Genomic DNA, 22,322 nt, shown 5'->3' with positions numbered 1-22,322 from the left:
TAACATCTTAATGCTACCTCATCTCAATATGCTGCACACAAACTGTGGCCATATATTATTTTTATATAGAGACAGGCAGCCATAGGCAGATGAAAGATCATGAGCTTGGACTTCAACGGGGGCAGGGAGTTCACAGCCTGGATCACTGGGGGGAATGTAATTCCAGATGACAGGGACAGCGGAAGAGAATGAGTGACCTTCCACTGAGTGAAGGTTCGTCCAAGGGCTTTTACAGAATTCTGTGGTTTCTGGAGTGGAGAGTGTGTCGAGAGGAGTACATAAGAGGGGAGAAGTAAGCAAGGGGCACGTTTGTGGAAGATCTTGATGACATTGGGACCTTGACAATCATTTCTGGGTTCGATTTGCCAACCACTGGAGAGGTATGGAATGATGTGATCTTATTTATGGGAGCAAGCAAGTAGTGTAGCAGCTGTATTTTGGATCATCCAGAGTTTGAAGATTATGGATTTAGGGAGGCCATAAAGGAGAGTTGCAGGAGTAAATGTTGGATACGATGAAGGCTTGTGTGGGTCTCAGCAGCAGCTGGGGTAAGTAAATGGCAGATGCCATTCACTCACAGGGGTGCCACTTGTGCAAACATCCTGCAGATACGAGAAAGTTAATGGCATGGCCATTCTTGATTAGAATAGCATGGCCATTAGTTTATAGCTTGAGGATATTTAAACACATAGCTAGAAAAGTCAGCTACTGTATATACAACCACATATTTATATTTATCACAATTGCAGAACTGGCGAGCTATGCAGGATTATCTTTAGAGGAAAAGAGAACAAACTCTGGAACTATAGTGAGTCAAAGATGAGGTGGGAAGAGGATTGTGCAAGAATTGATGGGTTTGTTATGATAATTTCATTACATTATGCGAGGGGCTATTAAAAAGATGGAAATCATTTGATGGATCCAGCTTCAAGAGGTTGTATCGTAATAAAAAGTGATAATCGGCAGAGTAATTTACTTAATAATCGTTGCGATGGGACTTTGTAGGATGAATGTTGAGATTTATAAGGGCACAGGGTGACCAATAATGACTGAATTAGTCTGTAATAAGGTAGGCACTGATAAGGGATTCACAGATATGTTGTTATCTGTTGTATACCTGCCGTGTTTGGTGTACGTGTACAAGTAGTATTTTGGTCAAAGACAAAACACAACACAAATGGCGCTTCTTCTTTGAAAGGTTGCCGATGCTTGAGCGGCCATACGAAAGAAAACTAAACAATTTTTTACTTTACCAGGTAAGGCCCACCGAGCTATGTAGCTCTTTTTGAGAAGCGACCTGGCCACAACTGATAGCTCAACGAAGTGGCTTATGTAGAAATGTATAGCAATAGCCAAATACGCTAAACGCACATTGATTCTAAAGTTGGAGAGAAACGCTGAAGGACCCGGAGAGAATTCCACGCGACCAAAGGGAGAGAGAAAGAGGCATGCAAACTCCAAATACCAAACTAAATATAAATATTATTTATTATGATCAGGTAAGGCCCACTGAGCTATAAGGGTGTATAGATATTTTGCAGAAGCCACCTATCCACAAATGAAAGCTCAACAAAGTGACTTATGATATGGACATTTTAATGCAGCCAAATAATATAAGCGCACTTTGATTCTAAATGTGGTGGGAAAAACCGGAGGACCAGGATAAAAATCCATGCAACCAAATGAAGAGAGACATGAAAACTCCAAATATCAAACTAAATATTTGTTATTTTACCTGGTAATGCCCACTGAGATATACTCTTTTGCAGAAGCCACCTGTCCACAAATGATAGCTCAACGAAGTGGCTTATGATATGGACATTTTAATGCAGCCAAATATTCTAATCGCCCGTTGACTCTAAATATGAAATAAAAAACCGGAGGAACCGGAGAAAAATCCACGCGACCATGGGGAGAAAGGGAAAGAGAGACATTGCCAACTCCAAATATTCAGGCGGGCATGGCCAGGGTCAGGGTTCAAACCGCCCACAACGCCCTTTCCTTGCACGCACACGGCGAGCGAAACCAAGTTGGTCGGTGTGTGAGGGCTTTGGGTGAGAGGGGGGTGGGAGGAGGAGGTGGCGGCGGTGGTTGGTGGTTGGGTGGTTTGGCTGAGGGGAGGGCGATAGGAAGCCGGTGGCTCAGGGTCCCGCCCGCTCGCTCATGGCATCCATTACCGCGGGGCCGGTCCGCGCCATATTGTGATGCTGGAGCGCACGGGCGGGGGCCGCCGCCGCCATCCGCCAGCATCGGCCGCCCTTCGCTGTGAGTTTCGCCTCGCCGATTGCCTCGGCGAGTTTCCGATAACCGCAGCTACGCGTCGGCGTGGTTATGTTTGGGGTTTTATGCGTGTGTTATATATATAATTCGCAAAGCCACCCGATGGTGAAGGGAGATGGGATAGTTATTTGCATTGCTGATTTTTTGTTTGGGGGGGGAAGAGGAGAGAGGGGGGTGGAGGTGGGGGGTGTCATTCTTAGTCCGTAACGTTTTTGTCAGTCGAACCACCCCGCACCAACCCTTACCACCCCTGCCGGGACTGGGGCACGTTTCTCTGCTGCCGTTCTAGGCAAGGCGCTAGGCTTGAGCCGGTAGCGCGGGTAGCGCGTAGGCCGCAACGCGTGCTCGCTTTCATTGTTCTGCTCCTTCACGCCGCTAATTATTAAACCCCCCTCCCGAATACATCGAAGCGAGACTCCCTGTGCCGCTGTCGTCATCGTCGCCGACAGTTTCTTCGCTTGAATGAAACAAGTATTTTTTTTGTTTTCGCTTTGCTTTCGAGGCATGAAGGTGAGCGGCGGCCGATGATGCATGCAAGTGGCCAGGACGGCCGAGGAGGAGGAGGAGGCGGCGCCATGCCAGTGATGGCCCAACCGGGCCCTCCGCAACATCAACAACATTCTCAACAACAACAGCAGCAGCATCATCATCATCAGCAACATCAGGTAGTGCAGGCTGGCCGCTCGCAGGACGACGCGATGGTTGGATACTTGTTTGAGAGGCAGCATGGAGAGCAGGTGGCCGCCGGGCCTGGCTCCAAGCAGCAACACCAACAACCTGACCAGGTGGGGCACATGGGGGTGGGTTTCGTAGTGTCTGCCATTGTCTGGAGATGGTGTGGTTTAGTGCGGTCTCACTTTACAAGATGTGGCCGTGATGTCTCATTGTCTGGAGATGGTGCGGTTAACGTGACCCACTTGGCAAGATGTGGCCGGTATGTCTCATTGTCTGGAGATGTTGTGGTTGGTATCTCATGGTTTGGAGGTGATGTATCATTGGGGATGGCATGGTTAGTGATCTCGATTTTGGGGGTGGTGTGGGTTGGGTTTGGTGTCGTTTCGAGATGGGTTGGTATTTGAAAACCCTTTCGTTAGGTTGTAATTGAAGTTATTGTATGCAGTGTTTTTAATTTTGAGCTAGTGTGGCGATTTATTTCATAATAAATCAATAATATAGCAACGGTTCGTATGTACTACAAATGTAGGGTTAGATTGTACTGTTGTACTTGCAATTTTGGATATGGTACCGTGGTTTAATCACTTTACAACGTCGCAATGCAAAGTGATTAGGTCTGTCTATTCGCTGATTAACATTTATTGCATCAAACGTATATTTTTAAAACATTAGATTGACGTTTGTATGTTATAAGTTCGTGTTTATAACAAAAGATTGTCTACTTCCTGATGTTGCCTTTCCTCGCGTGCACGTGTTTCCTTTGGCGTTTTTACCGTTGTGAAGGCGACGTTAGACAATTTGAATGTGGAGCTCGCTCCACGTTCTCTTTTTTAGTGTGCATTTAGAATTATTAATTTTTAAATGAAAATATTTTAATAATGGACCCAGCCCCTCGTGCTCTTAGTACAGTGCCTAATGTACAGTAAGGCCGGCCAAACGCACGTGCATCATTGTCCCACTTTTGGAATTGATTCGTGAACACTTTCGATTGTGGCTTTTGAAAAGGGCCCACAATTAATGCCAATGTTCACGTTAAATCGCGTTTAATGGTTGCATCATAATATTCGGTTGCAATTTTTAGTATCCGTTTGTATATAATTGTTTAAATGTTAATAACTTCCTGCTTTTGACCACATGAGTGCGCACTGTACCATAGAGGCCTAGTTCTTGGAGGCTTTCGTGTGCCGACTTTTGTTGGAGTGAGGCCGGGTGGCTCTTTCGTCGTTAATTTATATTGTCAAACTTTCTTTCTCGTGACCAGGATCGGTACATTGCAGTAGCGTGTTTTTTTAGATTAAGTTCACATTATACGTCGACACAGTTTGCCGTTTCGTTTGTGCATTGTTTGCCAGACCTGAGAAGGTTCGCCTCCAGTTTTAGGGGAAGTTTTTATTTTTATTTAAGTTTTTTTGGGGGGGATTTCATTTACCATGAAGTTACGCCCCCCCCCCCCCCCCCACTGATTATTTTTATTAATCTACCTCGGCTATAAAAGTGGTTGAAACTGTGCCTGTCGTGTTGGTCTTGAGATTTTTCTTTAAAGTTTGGTATAAAATGTTTCCACAAACGATGTAGGCTTTGTGCTTTGGTCTAGATTGTTCATAATCCAGGTTTGTGATATTGGTGTGTTTTATACATGTAAATGCATTTACGTTGTTGAACGGTGGGATTTCCCTGCTGCAATGGTTATGGTTTAAGTGTCAGCTGGGAGGAAATCCAGACTGTAATGTTTGAGAGTTTTGTGTTTGTTAATCAACTGCGCATCTCAGTTGATATAGTCGTAGCAGGCGCATTATTTAAACCCTGCAAATGCATAAACAATGTCAACCGTCATCTCTTGTAAAAAAAAGGCTTGCTGTGTGACTTAGTTGATTGGGCTTGTTACTCGTCCTAAATAAGGACCTGTTTACAGCATCGACTGATTCGGTTCACAGCGCTCAATGGTGGATGAACATTTGCATTCCTACGGAATTGATTCATCTACTCGATAGATTATAAATGTTGTACCTGCTATTGCTCGTTTGAAAACATTTGGACTGAATGAAAGTCGATGCTGTGTAAAGTGTAAATGAACATTTCCAAACACTTGACTGGGGTAACTTTTTCTTGTTTTTTCAAGACGCGATTGTGTGGTTAAACGTATCTGGAATGCATGTATTTTTACATATTGTTTTCTGGAGCATTAGTGCCCTTAGAGAATTTGGCATTATGCTTAGAAATAAAATGAAAACGGCACCAAGAGGCAGTGTTCTTTGTCACTTGTTCAAGCTTAAGCTGCTGGGATTTCTATGAAACATGAAAGAATGCCTGTGTTGTTCGGTGCCATAAATTAAGCTGTGACTAAGTAAATATATTGCTGCATTGATAAACTCTGCATAATTCTCTTTGTGAACGCTATATAAATTCACAAGTGGTCTGTCTTTAATGTATTTTGAAGAGCAAGTCACGTGTTACAGAAACATGTATAGATTATAAATCGGGGTAGGTATGCTCTAAATGTGTTAGTTAATCTACTCATGAACTGTGCACATTTAATGCAGAATTGTTGTAAAATTATTTTGGTTTCAATTATGGTAACTTCAACCTCGGTCCAAAAAACTAACGTAAGACGCTTCACCCAGGCACTCTTATGACATTTAATACGATGTAATTCCCAAAGAATGTGGGGTGTTGCCAAGCCATTGTTTCCTTAAGACAGGCGTTAGATTTAAGTGTTATTCTACCACTGGATTTTTTTCTGCAGCAATTTTAGACACTAAAGGTTTGCTTTTTGGATATTGCTACAAACCTATACGATATATATTTGTGAAATATGTAAGTGGCTGTGCCTATAGTGAGAGCTTGTTCATGTAAAATAACTTTTGTAGAGAATTCCACATCAGCCCACACGCGTTTAACAGGGTGCTGTGGTTAGTACAACAAACATTAAGTGCAACCGCTGCATTTTAATGGTCAGTCTTGGATGCTGCATACACAATGGGGTTGTTGAATAGGTTGTTAAGTATGATTTAATCATTGAAGCACGCATCCAGTGAATTAATAAATTCGCTTTTATTTAGGTCATCAAATCATGTCTGTTTTTATTCATGATGTGTGAATCCATACTGAATGGATTAACAGAGTTACTGCAGTATTATGAAAATAAGACATTAATATAATTTCAAGTCCTAAATGGATACAATTCATTAAATCAACAAGGTCCTGAATTGGTTTAAACCTAAATTTATCTAGCTTCATTCAATGGATCTTTATGGGTTACTGAGTTTAATTTTAGGACACTAACTTTTTAAATTATGTATTGCTTATATTGTGGATATTGGGTCATATTGAGTATTTTCCCACTCATTTAAGTATATGCATTATGTTGTTCACAATGCATGATATTGTTGAAACTACTTCGTGTGATAAAATACAACCCAAACTTAATTTCAATTCCATTGTATTACAAACTGATTTAAATAAATTAGTATTAATGAGCCTAATGTATTTGCTTATGTATAGGTTTCCAAAAGTCAGTACAGTGGAACAAGCTGCCATTTTTTAAATAATTGTTAAGTGTTTTTATGAATGTAAAATAAAATAAAAATAAAGCCTTTCGTTGAAAATAACTTCTGCAGGAAAATTCGTCATTGACGCATATGCTGACATTTTAGTTTTCCGGAAAATTGCACAAATTGCGGTCCGTTAACTGTTGTGTCTGTTTTGGCAGGGTCGCTCCGTGGAAGATCTCAATCATGGATTCCAAGCTTTAGCTTTGGAAGGAAGGGGTATGGGTGAGGTGAGTGCCTATAGAAACTGCCTACTCAATTGCGGTATGTGCAAAGTAAAAAAAAAAATTCCATTTTAAAGTTCCCTTTGTGATACAGTTGGAATGGAAACTGAATTGTAGGGTCCATATCAGCTTGTATGGAAATGTGTGCAAGTTGGGCCTATTGTTCAAGTACTGTTTTGGGGAAGTTACTGGTGAGTGGTTGTGGCTACTATTTTCAGAAATTGTACTGTGGTGCTTTCAGGAGTTTTAGCAAATAATATTTTTGTTATGCAGCTCTTGCCATCAAAGAAATTCTGGGAATCTGATGATTCTGCCAAGGATGGATCAAAGAGCCTTTTTCTTGGTGATGAATGGAGGAACAACACGTGGGGTGCATCAGGTACGTTGTGACAACTTTGCCATTTATCCAAGGATGGAGTTTCCGTTTGACTAATGGTTAGAAATATTTAATTGAATTACTACGAATAGTTAAATTCCTTGTCTTAGTTTTTATTAAGTTTGTCAAGAAATATGCCAACAAATTTGATTGCATTTTTTTATAAACGTATCCACATACTTTCTGGTTTCTTAAAACATGTTTGTGAAGGAAATATTTGAAGATCATGTACAGTATAACTGTTTTAGTTGGTACTGGTGCATTTCATTTTTGTCGCTTTTAATTATGATATCTGAAAGTTTTTTGCAATACAGAAATTCGCCAATTAACGTTTTTTTAAATCCTTTATATTAAGTTTGCTTGCTTGCTTGCGTGCTTGCTTACGACCGTGCAAACCTTTCGGTCGTTTTTTAACCCACTTCCCGTGATCCAATCGAGCTGACATTTTGCACACAGACTCGTTGTGCGAGACAATTAATGTTCGTGAAATTTTTTTTCCAAAATTTTACACTGTTTATGGAAAATAAATTAAATATTTAATTACCAATTGTTTAATACTGCAGACAATCATCTGACCCATAGGTGGCAGCCATCTCAAGCCAGAGGACGAGAAGACTCTAGCCGCCACGCATATAAAGGATTTAGAGTGAAAAACTTTGTTTTTACGGGTTATACTTATTTGGTTGTTCGATGACTCACTTGGATAGGCTAAACCTTTTACGTTGACGTTTCATGGCTAAGCTTGATTTTAAAAACATAAACGTTGCTCAATTTTATTTCAGACCACTCGGTGTCCCGGCCAATCATGGTTCAGCGGCGCTCCGTGCCAGGTGGTTATGGGAGCAGTGACATGAGCTCGGTGCTGTCTCCACGTTCAGAAGCAGATGGCCTCGGAGTGAGCATGGTGGAGTATGTCCTGAGCCCGTCTCCTGGAGACAAGCTTGATCCCAGAGCTAGAAAAGCATTTGTAAGTACCATCACAAAGCATGATGCGACATTTCGATGTAAAGCATTCGTGACTGCAGGGATTCATATTCTTGGTTCTTTTGGTAAAGTGACGGAGAAGGGAAATAATAAAATAATAAAAATAAAACAATAAAATGCTATATTATTTTATTACTTCCCTTCTACGTGACTTTACCGAAAGAACCAAGAAGATGAATCCCTGCAGTCACGAAAGCTTTAAATCGAAAAATAAAATGCTCACGACGTTTCGATTGCAACACAAGCAATCATCATCAGGTGTGAAAACCACAGCAAGAAAATGTGTGGTTTTCGCACCTGATGATGATTGCTTGTGTTGCAATCGAAACGTCGTGAGAATTTTATTGTTTTATTTTTATTATTTCCCTTCTACGTGACTTTACCGAAAGAACCAAGAACATGATGCAACATGATACATTTTATTTTTAAATGAGAAATATGTTGAGAGCTTTACATTTAAAATAATTTGTGTCATACCTTTTCAGGGTGCTGTGGATCAGGAGTCCAATGATGTCTCAAAAGTTGACAAAAAGGGCAAATCTTCACCCTTTGAGGAGGATAAGGGTGGCGATCTGAAAAAGGATGATGAGAGCGTGATGAAAGTCGGAATGGCAATTTCAAATGGGATCGATACAGATTTAAAGGAATTCAGGTAAAATTTTTGTTTTGCATGTATGAACATAATATTTTTTGTAAAAATGTGTAGAATTTAACATGCACTTTGATAAAAATGTTTTTTCGTAAAATGATCTTCATCGACTAATGTAATGCATCTTTTTTGTACCCACCAAATCCACTGCTCTGCATGCTTTTCTACACACGGGGCAGCCGCATGCCAGGTAGCCGCCAGGAATCCCCGACTGAGGTGGCCGAGCGTCTGGGTGTCGTCATGCAGTCAAGTGGCGATGTGCTGGTACCGCTCGCTGGAAACGCTGTCCCCAAGCAATGCGTGGAAGAGTTTGGGCCCCCTGAAACGCAAAACGTGCCCATTGATCCGCTTGAGCCAGTGAGCCTTGAGTCGCTCCAGTTTGAGTATTCCAGCGGACAGGTGCCAATGGACTCTCCTGCCGCCAATGTCGGCCTATTTGACTATCCTACACAGCAGCAGGTGATTTGTGGAATTTTTTTTGTCCGACTTGCTTCTGGGTGAAATTTTCATCCTTAATTGTGTAAAATGTTGTTCGTTAGTCTATTTAATCCAGCAAATGAAAATACATGCCAGTCCAGAGATGCATGATGATTACCTATTTTGCAAGAGTGACCTGGGATACATCAAGTCGATTAGAATACAACAGCTATTTAATGCATTGTAAAATGTAAAATATGTATATGCTGTATAACGATAGTGTAATATACATTTTAATACATACAATGGTTAATTGTAAGTTAATGATACATTTGTGTGGTCCTTTTTCAGCTATTCCAACGTGTGTCAAATATGCAAGCTGTGCAGCAACAGCTGGCCAACAGCCAGCAACAGCAACAACAACAGCAGCAACAGCAGCAGCAGCAACAACAACAACAATATGCCCTTGCAGCAGCACAGCAGCAGCATGTTGGTAAGATTTCATGCAATTGGAATTGTTTTAAATGTTTTTTTATCATGCTTTTACTTACTTGTTGTAGTTGCCTTTTTAATTGTACTTTTCAATTAATTATTCATGGTCAAGGCTGTGATGATTCTCTTGCCCTCACTGAGAAACCCATTGGGTTCTTTGATGAGACTCCTATTTGTACTCATTTGAAACTGAGCCTGACCGTACAGAAAGTTTATGATTATTAGTGCATTAACCTGTCAACTTTGATGATAATGTGTGCTCGTCACTGTGAATAAGATTGTGGAGAAAAAAATTTAAAGTTGAGTTGTCTACGCAATCTGCATGTGCATTCCACAGGCATGTTTTCAGCTGGTCTTCCTCCAACAATAATGCACAATCCCTACATCATAAGCCAGGGCCCACCAGGAAGTGACCCATATTCTGCTGGGCTAGCTGCAGCTGCCACTCTTGCAGGTGAATACTTATTATTTTGGAATGAAAGGGGACAATAATTCAATTTTACTTGTGAGCAGTAGTTATTTAGTAGTTGAATGTGGTCATCTCATTTCTCACTGTAGTAATGTAAAACGTTGAGGTCGATATATTTTATATAAAGCCTCTGGTATTAATGTTTAATTATGTAAAAATTGCATATATGAATGGCCTTAGTGGTCTATAAAAGTCTGGTCTGGCAATGATGAAACATCTTGCCCTCACTGAGAATGTCCTTTGGGTCATTCAATTATGAGAGTCTTTACATGTACTCTACTGAGCCAGACCTGATTTTAAGGCCCCGTAACCACATGCGATTTCTGTTACATCTTACTTCTTTTATAATACCAATTGTGTGTTTGCATGGAAGTACTTGCTACCACAAAATATTTGTACTTAATTTGGTTGTACTTGGGTTTTTGTTTTGCCTTTCATCAAGTCACTTGGAAAATTACTTTTGTTTTTGAAAAGCAGGCCCTGCAGTGGTACCTCCCCAGTACTATGGCCTCCCGTGGGGGGTCTATCCTGCCAACTTATTCCAGCAGCAGGCGCTAAATGGTGCACCAAATGGTCCAAACCAGACCGCGGCTTCCCAGGCACAGCAAGGGCAGCTTCAGGTAAAAACACTTCACAATGAAAGCTTCATTGTCATTTGAAATTTATCACCAAAAATAGATTTCTATTTAAAGCTTTCGTGACTGCAGGGATTCATCTTCTTGGTTCTTTCGGTAAAGTCAGACAGACCTGGTTTCACCTGAGGACGGCTACTTGCGTTGTGGCCGAAACGTCGTGAGAATTATTTTATTATGTTTTATTTTTATTATTTTATTCCCTTCTACGTGACTTTACCGAAAGAACCAAGAAGATACCAAAAATAGATTTACCATTTCTATTCATTTGTAATCGTGGCTTTTCTCGACGCGTTTCAGATGTTGAGGGCGGCAAGTGGCCAGAGACCACTCACTCCAAACCAAGCCCAGCAGGTCCAGCAGCCAGGAGACAATTTGACAGCAGCCAACACTCAGCTCGCTTTAAGCCAAGGACTGGCAGCGGCAGCAGGCATGCAAGGTAAACGTTCGGGATGTAGCCTGATGGCAATGTGCGAGTAAGGTGTCAGGCACTGGCATTCCCTTGTTTTGATGTGTTTGCTGACTTCTACGTGTGCTATGATTTAGATGTGAAGACACTCGCTTAAAACCCACACTTGGGCTGCACAGTACTGACTGTAATAGTGCTTGGCCATCACCAACTTGCAAAATACATTAAGACCATATTAATTATATTAAGCTTCAATGTAAGTTAACCGGGTAGTTTCAACAACATCTTGGACTGATGGTTTATTTCTTTGTTTAGGTTATCAGGTGATTGCTCCGGTTGCATACTATGATCAGAACGGAACTCTGGTGATGAATCCCAATGTGCGTGCCGGGCTAGGCGCTCAGCTCCGTCTTGCACCCCCAACACCTGTCCTCATCAATGCAGCTGCTGCCCAACAAGGTACTTTTTTTTTTCTACACCAACTAATGTATTTGCACAAAACGACAACACTTAACTGTAATAACATCTGGCGTTTATCAGTGTCATTTATTGTTTCTGTTACCTTGGTTAACGTTTGTAATTGCAAGCTTAATGTACAAAATCTGGGTCCTGTACTGGTTTGTAAATTCGAATGCTAATTCTAACCTTTTTTTGTTATAGCTGCCCAGTCGGCCCAGGGTCCTGCCAACAGCATGGCCAACTCTGTAAACAGTCTGTTCCGCCCAATCGGAGCACAGCACAGCCAACACAGTCAGCAGCAGCAGCAGCAGCAACAACAAGGGGGTGGAAACATGGCGTCTAGCCCCTTCTACAGCAACTCCTCACTATCTGCGGCCTCTCAGGCTAGCTCCCTGTTCTCCCAGAGTGGCAGCTCTCTTGGCTTTGGCAACAACAGCTCCCTGGTGGGTGCAGGCATTGGATCAGGTCTCTCAGCATTTGCTTCCACTGGTAAGCAGAAAAGTCAACGGACTTTTGATTGGCAGTGTTTTTGAGACCACACACTTGTCGTTTGAAATGAACGACAGCATGAATTTAAGATTGCCTTATTGAAGCATAATTGCTGCTAGTGGCTATTGTAAAAGTGTATACTGTTGTAAAAAAAAACATGCTTGACATGTTCATACCTAAATGGGATGGGTTTAAATTATAATGAATCTATAGTCTGGCTATGATGATACTCTTGCCCTCACTGAGACATTGCTATATGGATGTTTATGTTGAGAACATTTTTTGTACTCTTTTTGCCTGAGCCAGACTTTAAAGTAACAATCTCCAATTCTTAATGGAACACAAGTGTTTGCACGTTGATACAATTGCATTACTATGGTCCCTGCACAGGTAACTCTGCAATGACAAGTGGATCTCGGAGGGACTCGTTGTCTGGAAGTCTCGACTACAAGCGTTCAGGCAGCGGCCTGGCCCCCATCAGCCAGTCATTTTACAATGGGCTTGGATTCTCCTCCTCACCTGGGCCCATTGGCATGCTCCCCCCTAATCATAACCCAGGATCCCTCACGCCACCACCCTCCCTGTCCTCTCATGGATCCTCATCCAGCCTTAACATTGGTATGTACCTTACATTTTTCTGTTGATCAGAGGTGTACAATTCTGGCGTTTTTCATTAACTTGGGAATGCAGTTACCTTCATGTTTGCACAAATGGTGTTTTATGTATCGTACCACATCTGTTGCATATAACTAGATTTGAAGCTTATTTCACTTTATGTTGCATACCATGAAGCTGATAAATGATGCAACTGATCATAGCATACGACTTTGGATTTTACCCAAAACACATGGTATAAACATCGAGACTCATGATAAAGGTTTATAAAAATCAGCTTAATGCAAAATTCAGCATGTTAACACCTTTTCAAATAAATTCACGTCGGTCCAATACACCAGTAACACTTATTTGGTAAAGGATGAGGAAACAAGTTCGTATTTTCTTTCATATAAATCTGTGTACACTTTTGCACGTTGCTAATTTAAAATAAATTTATATTGGCAATCCTGCAGGGTTACCAAATGGCAGTGGTCGCTTCATTTCTGCGGCACCGGGCGCCGAGGCCAAATATCGCAGTCTGAGTGGCACCACGTCGAGCCTGTTTGGTGGCTCCGGGAGCCAGCTGTTCCCAACACTGCGGCCCCGCTACACCCACAAGACGGAGATGATGCCCACTGGGCGCAGCCGCCTGCTTGAGGACTTCCGCAACAACCGCTTCCCAAATCTGCAGCTCCGTGACTTGGCAGGGCACATTGTTGAATTCTCCCAAGACCAGCACGGCTCTAGGTAAGGTTCCCCCCGCACACAATGTGGGTGCAATAAAGGTAATTGTTTCCCGATGACTCAATGCGGTGGATACATTAATTCCTAATTTTTTTGTTTCTTTAAAAAAATGTCCAGAAAAATTCTTAATACATTTGGATTGTTATTTTTTGCCCATTAACTTGGAATTGTGTAAGAAGAAATTGATCCTTTGTTAGAAAGCACTGATTTGTATTGTTGGCGTGCAGATTCATACAGCAAAAGTTGGAGAGAGCCATCCCAGCGGAGCGACAGATGGTTTTCGCTGAGATATTGCATTCGGCCTACCAGCTCATGACCGATGTCTTTGGAAACTATGTGATACAAAAGTTTTTTGAGGTAAGAATGGGATGCAATTCTTTTGCAATGTTTCACAAGTTTTATAAATAGCAATTTGACATTTTTGACATGTGAAAAAAATTGACGCATTGTTGATAATAAATAGATGATACCAAGCGAGATGTATTATTTAATAATTTACCTAACCCAAGTCTTTCTAAAAATATTTTTTTCTTTAAATTGTACATTATCACTGGCCACGTATGATGCTTGTATAGTTGTCACATTTCCACGAATGTTCACATACTATATTAAATATACCATGTAGCAGACCTCTTATACATATAAGTACATTACTTGGAGCATTCTTGAAGAGCTTAATGTCAGATATTGCAAATGTTTTTTTTTATTTTAAATACATGATAAAAAATTACATTTGATTGGCATAAGATAGCTACAAAATTATGAAAGGTCATAAGATACTTTTACCTATTGTGGTGTTTCAAAATTTTGCTTCACATATTTGTGTTCACACAATTGCTTGCAAGGAGAATCCCAAAGCTCTAAATAGGCAGGAAATATGTAGGAAACACAATGCTGGCTAGACTACAATATTGATGCCAAGGTCTTATTTGGAGGAATATTTTTTAAATAAGGTCTGCCATAAATATAATCAATTATAACATTGTAGTGGCATATTATTGATTTGTACATTGTTATTGGGCTTTGAACTTGGACATTTTAATAGAAACATGGTAATGTAATTGTATTTGGAACATTGAAAACATTGGATTACATGCAGTAATAAGTGTAAATTTAGTGAAAATCGACGGAGTTTAAATACGGCATAAACGTGAGCATGTTAAAGTAAACCAAAGAAAATTATTTAATTCTGATATTCGTACAACAGTGGTTAATTTATGATTGTATAACAACGTTCCTCTCGTCTTTCCATTATGCATACCAAAGCAGAAAATTACATTCAAGCATTATTTCTCAATGTATTGTCCAAGAACCCATTTGTGTGTACCTTGTGAGTTATCTCATGCATTGGTTTCTTTATGGTGCTCCCATTTTCTTCTCACATGCGGGGAACACTCTTAAAAATTAAATTGGCTATACATCCCAGTAAAGTTTTGAGGTTGCAATGTATTGCTTTGATAGATTCATTATGTAAGTTACTGCTGTGGTAATCTGGCAATGATGACACACTTGCCCTCACTGAGAATTGCTGTTAAGCGGTTTGGTGAAGATACCTTTAAATTGTACTCTTGTTCTGAGCCAGATTTTTTTTTATCATAAATGGCCACATGGCAGAATTTACACAACTATTTTATTACATTTTAATGTATTTTATGACTTGCACTATTGCTTTCAAACTTGCTGTGTGAAAAATCGTGTCCGTCAATGTCCTTACAGTTTGGCAGCCCTGACCAGAAGCAAGCACTCGCCCAGCGAATCAGAGGACACGTGCTTCCTTTGGCCTTGCAGATGTACGGTTGCCGGGTTATTCAAAAGGCTCTTGAATCGATTCCTCCTGAGCAGCAGGTACTTGCCTGGGATTATACAACAGGAAATAGGGGGACAGAATTGTAATTAAAATCTGATTTGGCAACAATAAAAAAATCCCTAAAGGTCTTCAATGTTTTATTTGAAAGGTGGTGATGTGTACTTACCTGAATAAATAGTAGCTTGATTGTTAAGTGTAACAGGTTGCTTCCATAGAAAAGGAAACAAAAATAAATTGCCTGAAGGATAAATGGGATATCTGTTCACCATTGCACTTAATGTATCCTCTTTAGACAAATAAAAACTGTTTCCAATCCTGTTTTTTTCCTAGAACGAAATGGTCCTGGAGTTGGATGGCCATGTCTTGAAGTGTGTCAAGGATCAAAATGGAAATCATGTGGTGCAGAAATGCATTGAATGTGTTCCACCCCATTCTTTGCAATTCATCATTGATGCGTTTAAAGGACAGGTACTGTATATTGCATTCCTCACAAATGTACTTTTGTTATATGCATACATAGTGCTGCATACTTTTCATTTGGTGTTTTTAGTCAAAAGAAATATCCATTATGAGAAAAATACTGTAGTGCGTAAAAAATATTTCTCACAAAAAACAAGTTGCCAATTTTATTCTGTTAAAAAAACATTTAGTCACAAAGCCACGGAGAGAAGGGCATGTTGCCCTAGAACATACAAAACAAACATTTACACAATGGATAACATGTCCACCATGAACCTTATTTTTTTCCAGGTATTTGCTTTGTCTACCCATCCATATGGCTGTCGAGTGATCCAGCGCATCTTGGAGCACTGCACTCCAGATCAGACCCAGGCCATCTTGGAGGAGCTCCATCAGCACACTGAACAGCTTGTGCAGGTCAGTCTGCACCAGACATTCGCCAAGCCCGGAGCTGTAAAATAATTATTTTCTTTGGTTCTTTTGGTAAAGTCACGTAGATAGAAAAATAATAATAAATACTGGCAGTCTATAATGTAGACTTATTTTTGTTCTTTCAGTAATTTAAATATAAAAAATATATAAATAAAAACAAAACCACGACGTTTCGATCGCAACACAAGCGGTCGTCATCAGGAAAAGTGGAATTAGCCTCTAAAATCAAACTGTTTATGAAGGTTTGGAGATGGGCGTAGCCCAAGTGTCAGTAGCATGGGTGGGGCAGCTAATGTTAATGTCGGAGAAATTAATGCCCACGCAGTGGGTCTACACCAATCAAAAGGGCCGCCAGGCAATCATTTGCACCTCGCTCCACATACCCACACTGCTGACGGTGGAGATTGACAAGAAACAAATCAAGTTGTGACCCAAAGTGGTTGATGACATATAACCATCCTCTCGGTTGAAATTGTCTATATTATATGGATGGCTTCATTAATTAATCTTTGTTGATAGCCACTACTGGTTCTCAACAAAGATTCGTTCATGAAGTCATGAACGAGGTGCAAATGATTGCCTGGCGGCCCTTTTGATTGGTGTAGACCCCTGCTGCGTTCTCATTGCTTTCTCTTACATTAACATTAGCTGCCCAGCCCATGCTGCTGACACACTTGGGCTACGCCCATCTCTAAACCTTTATAAACAGTTTGCCTTCAGAGGCTAAACCCCCTTTTCCTGATGACGACCACTTGTGTTGTGATCGAAACGTCGTGGTTTTTGTTTTCATTTATATATTTATTGTATTAAAATTACTGAAAGAACCAAGAATATGTCTAAAGACTGCCAGTACACTCACTGAGGTTATAAGAACCAGGTTACAGTCTACATTAGTGGTATTGTGTTGTGTATTATTTTTATTCACTTTAATTTTTTTATCTTTCTATATGAGGGACTTTACCGAAAGAACCACAGAATAGGAGTTCCTGCAGTCACGAAAGTTTAAAGTCAAAATTTGTGAAATAATTCTACATGTTAAACAGTAGCCTTCCCTTGTTTACGTTGCAAATTCTCCCTTACTATTGTAGTGGGTTCAACTGAGTCGCAGACGTAGACTTTGAAGGCAGCGCATTTATTTAGTTCCAATAGACGGGGGTACACTTTCCCTTAACACAATAACAACCTTGGGTGGTGACCACCTGGCTAATTACACTAGTTACCACGTAACTGTTACTACGGATCCGGGACCAGCAGCATCTGCCCGGGTCCACGTGCTGGAAGATCCGTAGGACGGAGATCGTAGACAAATGGTTTCTTTCCGAGATGAACAACCCCGATCCCTCTCGAGACTCTGCTTATATTCTTTGCGGCGTGGCCGGCTCCGAGCCTTGGCCACGTCCCCCCCTTCCAGAATCATTGGGAAGGACCTGGGTCTCAATCACGTGACCCCCCTCCCTAGCCCCCTCTTGGGGGCCCCCCCTGTCATCTTAACTGGTCACGTGTCCTCCTGGGTCAACCAGAATGTTACGGCCTCGGTCGACCTTCCCCCAGAGGTCGGCACCCACACACCGTGTCCTGTAGGGCCATCCAGCGATGTTACTCAATGCACACCATGCCCCTCTATGGCCGGTACTGCACCCACAACATGATGACATCCAGCGATGTCACTCCATCATGGTTAATACTGTTCATTTTAGGCAAATAATTTACTAGTTTGAACTAAGGCTAAATCTGAATTTTATTTAACATTAGTAAAAAAAAAATGTTCTATTTAGTCGCCTTATTATTACACATGTAAAGATGAGTGTCCTCTCTCCCTCAATGTACTGCCATACATCTTGTTTTCAGGATCAGTATGGAAACTATGTAATACAGCACGTTCTTGAACATGGACGGTCGGAGGACAAAAGCAAGATTGTTGCGGAGATGCGTGGAAAAGTCCTGATACTGAGCCAACACAAGTTTGCCAGGTGCAGTGTTGTTTCAGCTCCTTTGCTTCTGCTAAAACAGTAACTGGGTTGTACAAATAGTGTCTGTCCAGCGTGACCACTCGGGAGAAGGGAGGGGGGTAAATGTTTTCCGAGTGGTCATTTTGTGAACGTTGAAGTTGTTGACTTCAATGTTTTGACTTTCACTAACAATCGAATTCTACTGCTCATGCATGATCTGTCACCAATGGGTGTTTCTCCCTTTGCCGTCTGCAGCAATGTTATTGAGAAGTGCATTACTCACACGTCTCGTGCGGAGCGTGCACTGCTCATCGAAGAGGTGTGCACCATGACAGATGGCCCCCACACTGCTCTCTATAGTATGATGAAGGACCAGTATGCCAACTACGTGGTGCAGAAGATGATCGACATGGCCGAGCCAACCCAGCGGAAAATTCTCATGCACAAGGTACGTTCTGAGAGTTAATATGCCATCTGAGTAACTTCTATCGCAAGCGTTTGCAAAATTGCATTGCGGTGCACAATGCTATTGCACCTCCGTTGGGCAAAGTTGGCTAAGAACGGTGCGAAAGACGTTCAACATACAACATTGATCTAGACGAGCTGTGTAGTTGGGTGTGGCATGCTGCTGTCGAGTAATTTTGAGTTGAATTTACAAATGTGTAAATGTTTTCATTAAATGAGGTTATTATTTGGTTGTTGGCAATCTCCATGTGCTAGATGTATGCAGCTAAACAAAAAAAATTAGATTTGAACATTTGCTACCTAAGATTTGGTGACTACCTTTACCTAAAACATGTGTTTTTTTGCAGATTCGGCCGCACATACCAACTCTGCGCAAGTACACGTATGGCAAGCACATCCTTGCCAAGCTGGAGAAATACTTTGTGAAGAACAGCACCGACCTTGGACCTATTGGCGCTCCACCCAACGGAATCCTGTGAGCAAGCTTTGCTTGCGAGAGTCGTATAAGCAACCAGAGAATAATTGTTGTTGTAGTAGGTGTACATTTAAGGGAGAAAATATTTTATCCCAGGCATGCTTTAATTATTTCCAATATCATAATCCATTTTGTGTGTTTTTACTATAAGGTGTTGATGTAGTTGGTAGTGTTGATGTAGTGTAGCATTTCTAGACTTTTGATTTGTGTGAGGTTTAGGGAGTAAATTATGAAATCTCTCCAGCAATAGAATGTAAAACCTTATGCTTGAATAATAAGGTGTAAAAGTCGTGTTCGGTTGAAACTACACAGTGCAAATGTATAAAGCTGACCAAAGAAGTGTTACACTACTCATGACAATGGGCTAATGTTCTACATTGCAACATTCGGATTTTTTTTTATTGGAGATAAAAAAAAACCTCAAGGCAATATATAGTGTTGACTTAAACATTTTGGGCCGGCTTGATAAGCGCATTTGTGCCATGCAGTTTCAACTAAACATGCTTCTTAATAGGGACAAAAACCATCGTGCTCATACTTTCCCCAGTTGCCTCAAGAGTCGCTGTTACACTGCCCACCGCTTTTTTTTTCACCACCGTAATGTAGATAGAATGTAAATAAGGTGTATAATAACTTGACAGCCACAGCAAAATAGCCTTATGGTCCCTGGTACTACTGACTCAATGGTTTTCTTGGGCCCTTCACACCAAAGAGGCATGCACTGGGGAAAAAAACTATATAGTCCCGTCACTGCTGTAAAGAGAGATTAAATAGCATTCCTCGTGGTTGGTTAACCCTTGCATGAAGCGTACGTGTAAGCTTTTCGTACTTTAAATATGTGCTAATTATTTAGACTTTTTAAATTAAATGTACACAATCTGTTTTATTATAATATATACAGTAAAATATATGCATGCAAAACAAGACGTCAATGAAAACGACTTTTTTTCACTGCTAACAAAGGAAACTGCATATCTGCTTAGATTGTACATTTGTACATTTGTATCCCAGTTGATGGAAAAAGAGAACCATTTTACAACTTTTGACATTTATAAATTCAGATTTTTGTTTTCCAGCTGCAGTAGCGCCATGCATTGGGCTACCGCATGCATATATACAGTGTACATTCTCAGTACTTTGTGACTGTGGTAACATTACCTTAAACTTTTACACAGCCCGTGCGAGTTGCAAGCATTGCAGCTCTGTTTATATTTGTAAGTGACAGTTTTTATTCTGCCTTTTGAGTTATATTTTTTTTTAGATTTTATTACTGCACTGTTATAATTATACCTGTGATTGCAGATTGTGCATTGTAGAAATGTTTAAACAAAAAAGCATCGTATCTTGTGTTCCTGCCTATGTAACGTGATGGGAGCCCCTTTTTGTACAGTGGTGTATTTTTCAAGTTTGTCTACTTGTAAGTGAGCAGTGTATGATAGTGTCCATTTTTTCCCCCCCATTTGAAAATAACCCTGTTAACATACTATTATGTATATTATGTGGAAAGCCTTGTATATGACCCATCCATTGAAATGGAGGGTTTGTTCCATAAAAAAAAGAGCAGAGGCTCAAATGTAACTAAGTACTGTATAACCATTGCCTCACATGCATATATTTTCAAGCGTTTTAATGTATATTCAGCTAAGGCATGCAAATATGATGGAATGTACAGGGTGAGCTATCTAATTCCAGTCAGTATAAACACAACATCCTGATGTATGGTATACAGTAGTGTAGCAATACAATGCAAGATTTCAGACATGGATGTAAGAACTTTTCAGAATTTAAACAACTATCTTTTGGCATTTTTGAAGGCATGTGGAACAAATATTTGTCATTTGGGGAAAATATGCAGCTTTTTTGGGTTCAGTACCGTTTTCCCAATACATATTACTGGGTAAGGAAATATATATACAGTGTATATATATATTTATATGTACCTAGTCCAACTTTTTCACTTCAATCAGGTTTTCCCCTTCTGACTCCATTGCCACAAAATAAACAATTAATCTATTTTGTCGTTTGTATATGCTGTAACAAACAATTGTGAATATCACTGTATGAAATAAACTTTCTGCTCCTTTCCGTAGAATAATGGAGTACTGTTTGGTGTGGTGTTGGCATGGTTGTGTGCACAATGTTACTTATAGACACTACAGCGACTAAGAATAGGTTTTACTCTTTCTGCCAATAAAACAGTTGTTAAGATGTTAAAACACCAAACTGAAACCTTTTGCAAGGAATCATGTCTGCATTAACCACATTTACTTTGGGGGAACATGCAAACAAAAGATGCTCTGACAGTGTGCATTGTTTTTGAAACTGATTGGTCAACAGCAGAGAGCTTTAGAGCCGAGTCTCAAACCGTGTTAGGCCAGATTGACGCCAAATGGCGAACAGCACAAAGACAACGCACGATTAGGACTTTGAGAGCTCGGGGTGAGCTTCAACATGATGGGAACCTCCCTTGCCATCTTTAACACCTATTGCCAGAATGGGTAAAACCTATTATATTTTTATACTGGCAACGGTGTCCCATGATGAAAAAGACTTTGGGTTCAAATAAATGTGAGTTCAACGATTAACGTCTGTTTCTGAATGGTCACTTCAGGGCAATGATTAGATTCAACATATCACCTTTTACGGTCTTGTTTGAATTTCGCTTTGCAAATTTTGTTTTGTTCCAACTAATTTCACCATACAAGTTGCATAACAAAAAAAAGTTTCCGTTACATTGCATGTATCAACTGAACTCCCTGTGAAAGATATGACAATCTGAGAATTTGTCTTGGTAAGTCGCGCTTAATTTGTAATGCCCCGAGTTTTCGTCTTGTCAGATGGTGTTATAATTTAATTGCAGTTAAAGGTTAATAGAGGGGGAAAAACTACCATAGACATAAATAAAATTACGTAAGGGACAACTTCGGATGTTAAGCATTGAAAGTGGCAAAAAAAGTTGGTTGGTAATCAAACGTTAGCCCTTAAGATGTAACCATAAAATATAGCTAATTATAAAATACTTGGAATAATATGCAGATCTCATTGTACACTGCACTCGAGGAAACATTGTTCTTAAGATGAGGGTGTTCCGGATGTGACGACGTTAAAGCAGACCAGCTGTTGTATCAATGAATAATTCCCTAACTGCACAGATATTAAATGTCAGTCGTAGAGTTATATACTGCAATAATTAAAAATAGACGACTGATTTAAAGAATTGGACCCATTGTTTTCATCACGAAAATCCCAACGGATGATTTAGTGACCAAGCAACCAAAAACAAATTAGCAG

At 40.4% G+C, this 22,322-nt stretch overlaps 1 protein-coding gene and 3 non-coding genes across 8 annotated transcripts; all 4 read left to right on the top strand.

Moving 5' to 3' along the window:
- Positions 1 to 2,121: 2,121 nt before the first annotated feature.
- Positions 2,122 to 21,116, top strand: LOC133344194 (pumilio homolog 2-like). Of its 5 annotated transcripts, none has more exons than XM_061554225.1 (22): positions 2,122 to 2,265; positions 2,791 to 3,065; positions 6,665 to 6,733; positions 7,001 to 7,106; positions 7,982 to 8,070; positions 8,573 to 8,739; positions 8,916 to 9,195; positions 9,505 to 9,646; positions 9,983 to 10,099; positions 10,589 to 10,734; positions 11,047 to 11,185; positions 11,471 to 11,614; positions 11,816 to 12,103; positions 12,494 to 12,721; positions 13,174 to 13,447; positions 13,672 to 13,801; positions 15,161 to 15,289; positions 15,582 to 15,719; positions 16,002 to 16,127; positions 17,991 to 18,112; positions 18,347 to 18,539; positions 18,904 to 21,116. In XM_061554225.1, exons 1-22 carry the CDS (start codon positions 2,205 to 2,207, stop codon positions 19,033 to 19,035), a joined length of 3,495 nt encoding a protein of 1,164 aa, XP_061410209.1. In that variant the 5' UTR covers positions 2,122 to 2,204; the 3' UTR covers positions 19,036 to 21,116. The 5 variants fall into 5 exon arrangements, with proteins under 5 accessions (XP_061410209.1, XP_061410207.1, XP_061410206.1 ...); XM_061554223.1 differs by having other exon boundaries at positions 7,886 to 8,070; positions 10,592 to 10,734; XM_061554222.1 differs by having other exon boundaries at positions 7,886 to 8,070.
- On the top strand, positions 10,313 to 10,403 carry LOC133344332 (small nucleolar RNA SNORD103/SNORD85). Its single transcript, XR_009755343.1, has one exon. It is a non-coding gene; the product is annotated as a small nucleolar RNA SNORD103/SNORD85 (small nucleolar RNA).
- On the top strand, positions 12,317 to 12,410 carry LOC133344333 (small nucleolar RNA SNORD103/SNORD85). The gene has a single exon (XR_009755344.1). It is a non-coding gene; the product is annotated as a small nucleolar RNA SNORD103/SNORD85 (small nucleolar RNA).
- Positions 14,935 to 15,027, top strand: LOC133344331 (small nucleolar RNA SNORD103/SNORD85). The gene has a single exon (XR_009755342.1). It is a non-coding gene; the product is annotated as a small nucleolar RNA SNORD103/SNORD85 (small nucleolar RNA).
- Positions 21,117 to 22,322: the final 1,206 nt, after the last annotated feature.

Source organism: Lethenteron reissneri, chromosome 19 (genome assembly GCF_015708825.2).
Source record: "Lethenteron reissneri isolate LAM-NWPU_2019-01 chromosome 19, ASM1570882v1, whole genome shotgun sequence".
Taxonomy (NCBI): Eukaryota; Metazoa; Chordata; class Hyperoartia; order Petromyzontiformes; family Petromyzontidae; genus Lethenteron; species Lethenteron reissneri.
This window is presented reverse-complemented; position numbering and strand designations above follow the sequence as displayed.

Excerpts from the sequence above, each read along its gene's own strand:
- LOC133344194 (XM_061554222.1), top strand. The coding sequence starts at position 2,205 with ATGCTGGAGCGCACGGGCGGGGGCCGCCGCCGCCATCCGCCAGCATCG. Across the intron at positions 8,071-8,572 it reads CCAGAGCTAGAAAAGCATTT|GGTGCTGTGGATCAGGAGTC; the intron begins GTAAGTACCATC and ends ATACCTTTTCAG. Across the intron at positions 15,720-16,001 it reads TTGATGCGTTTAAAGGACAG|GTATTTGCTTTGTCTACCCA; the intron begins GTACTGTATATT and ends ATTTTTTTCCAG.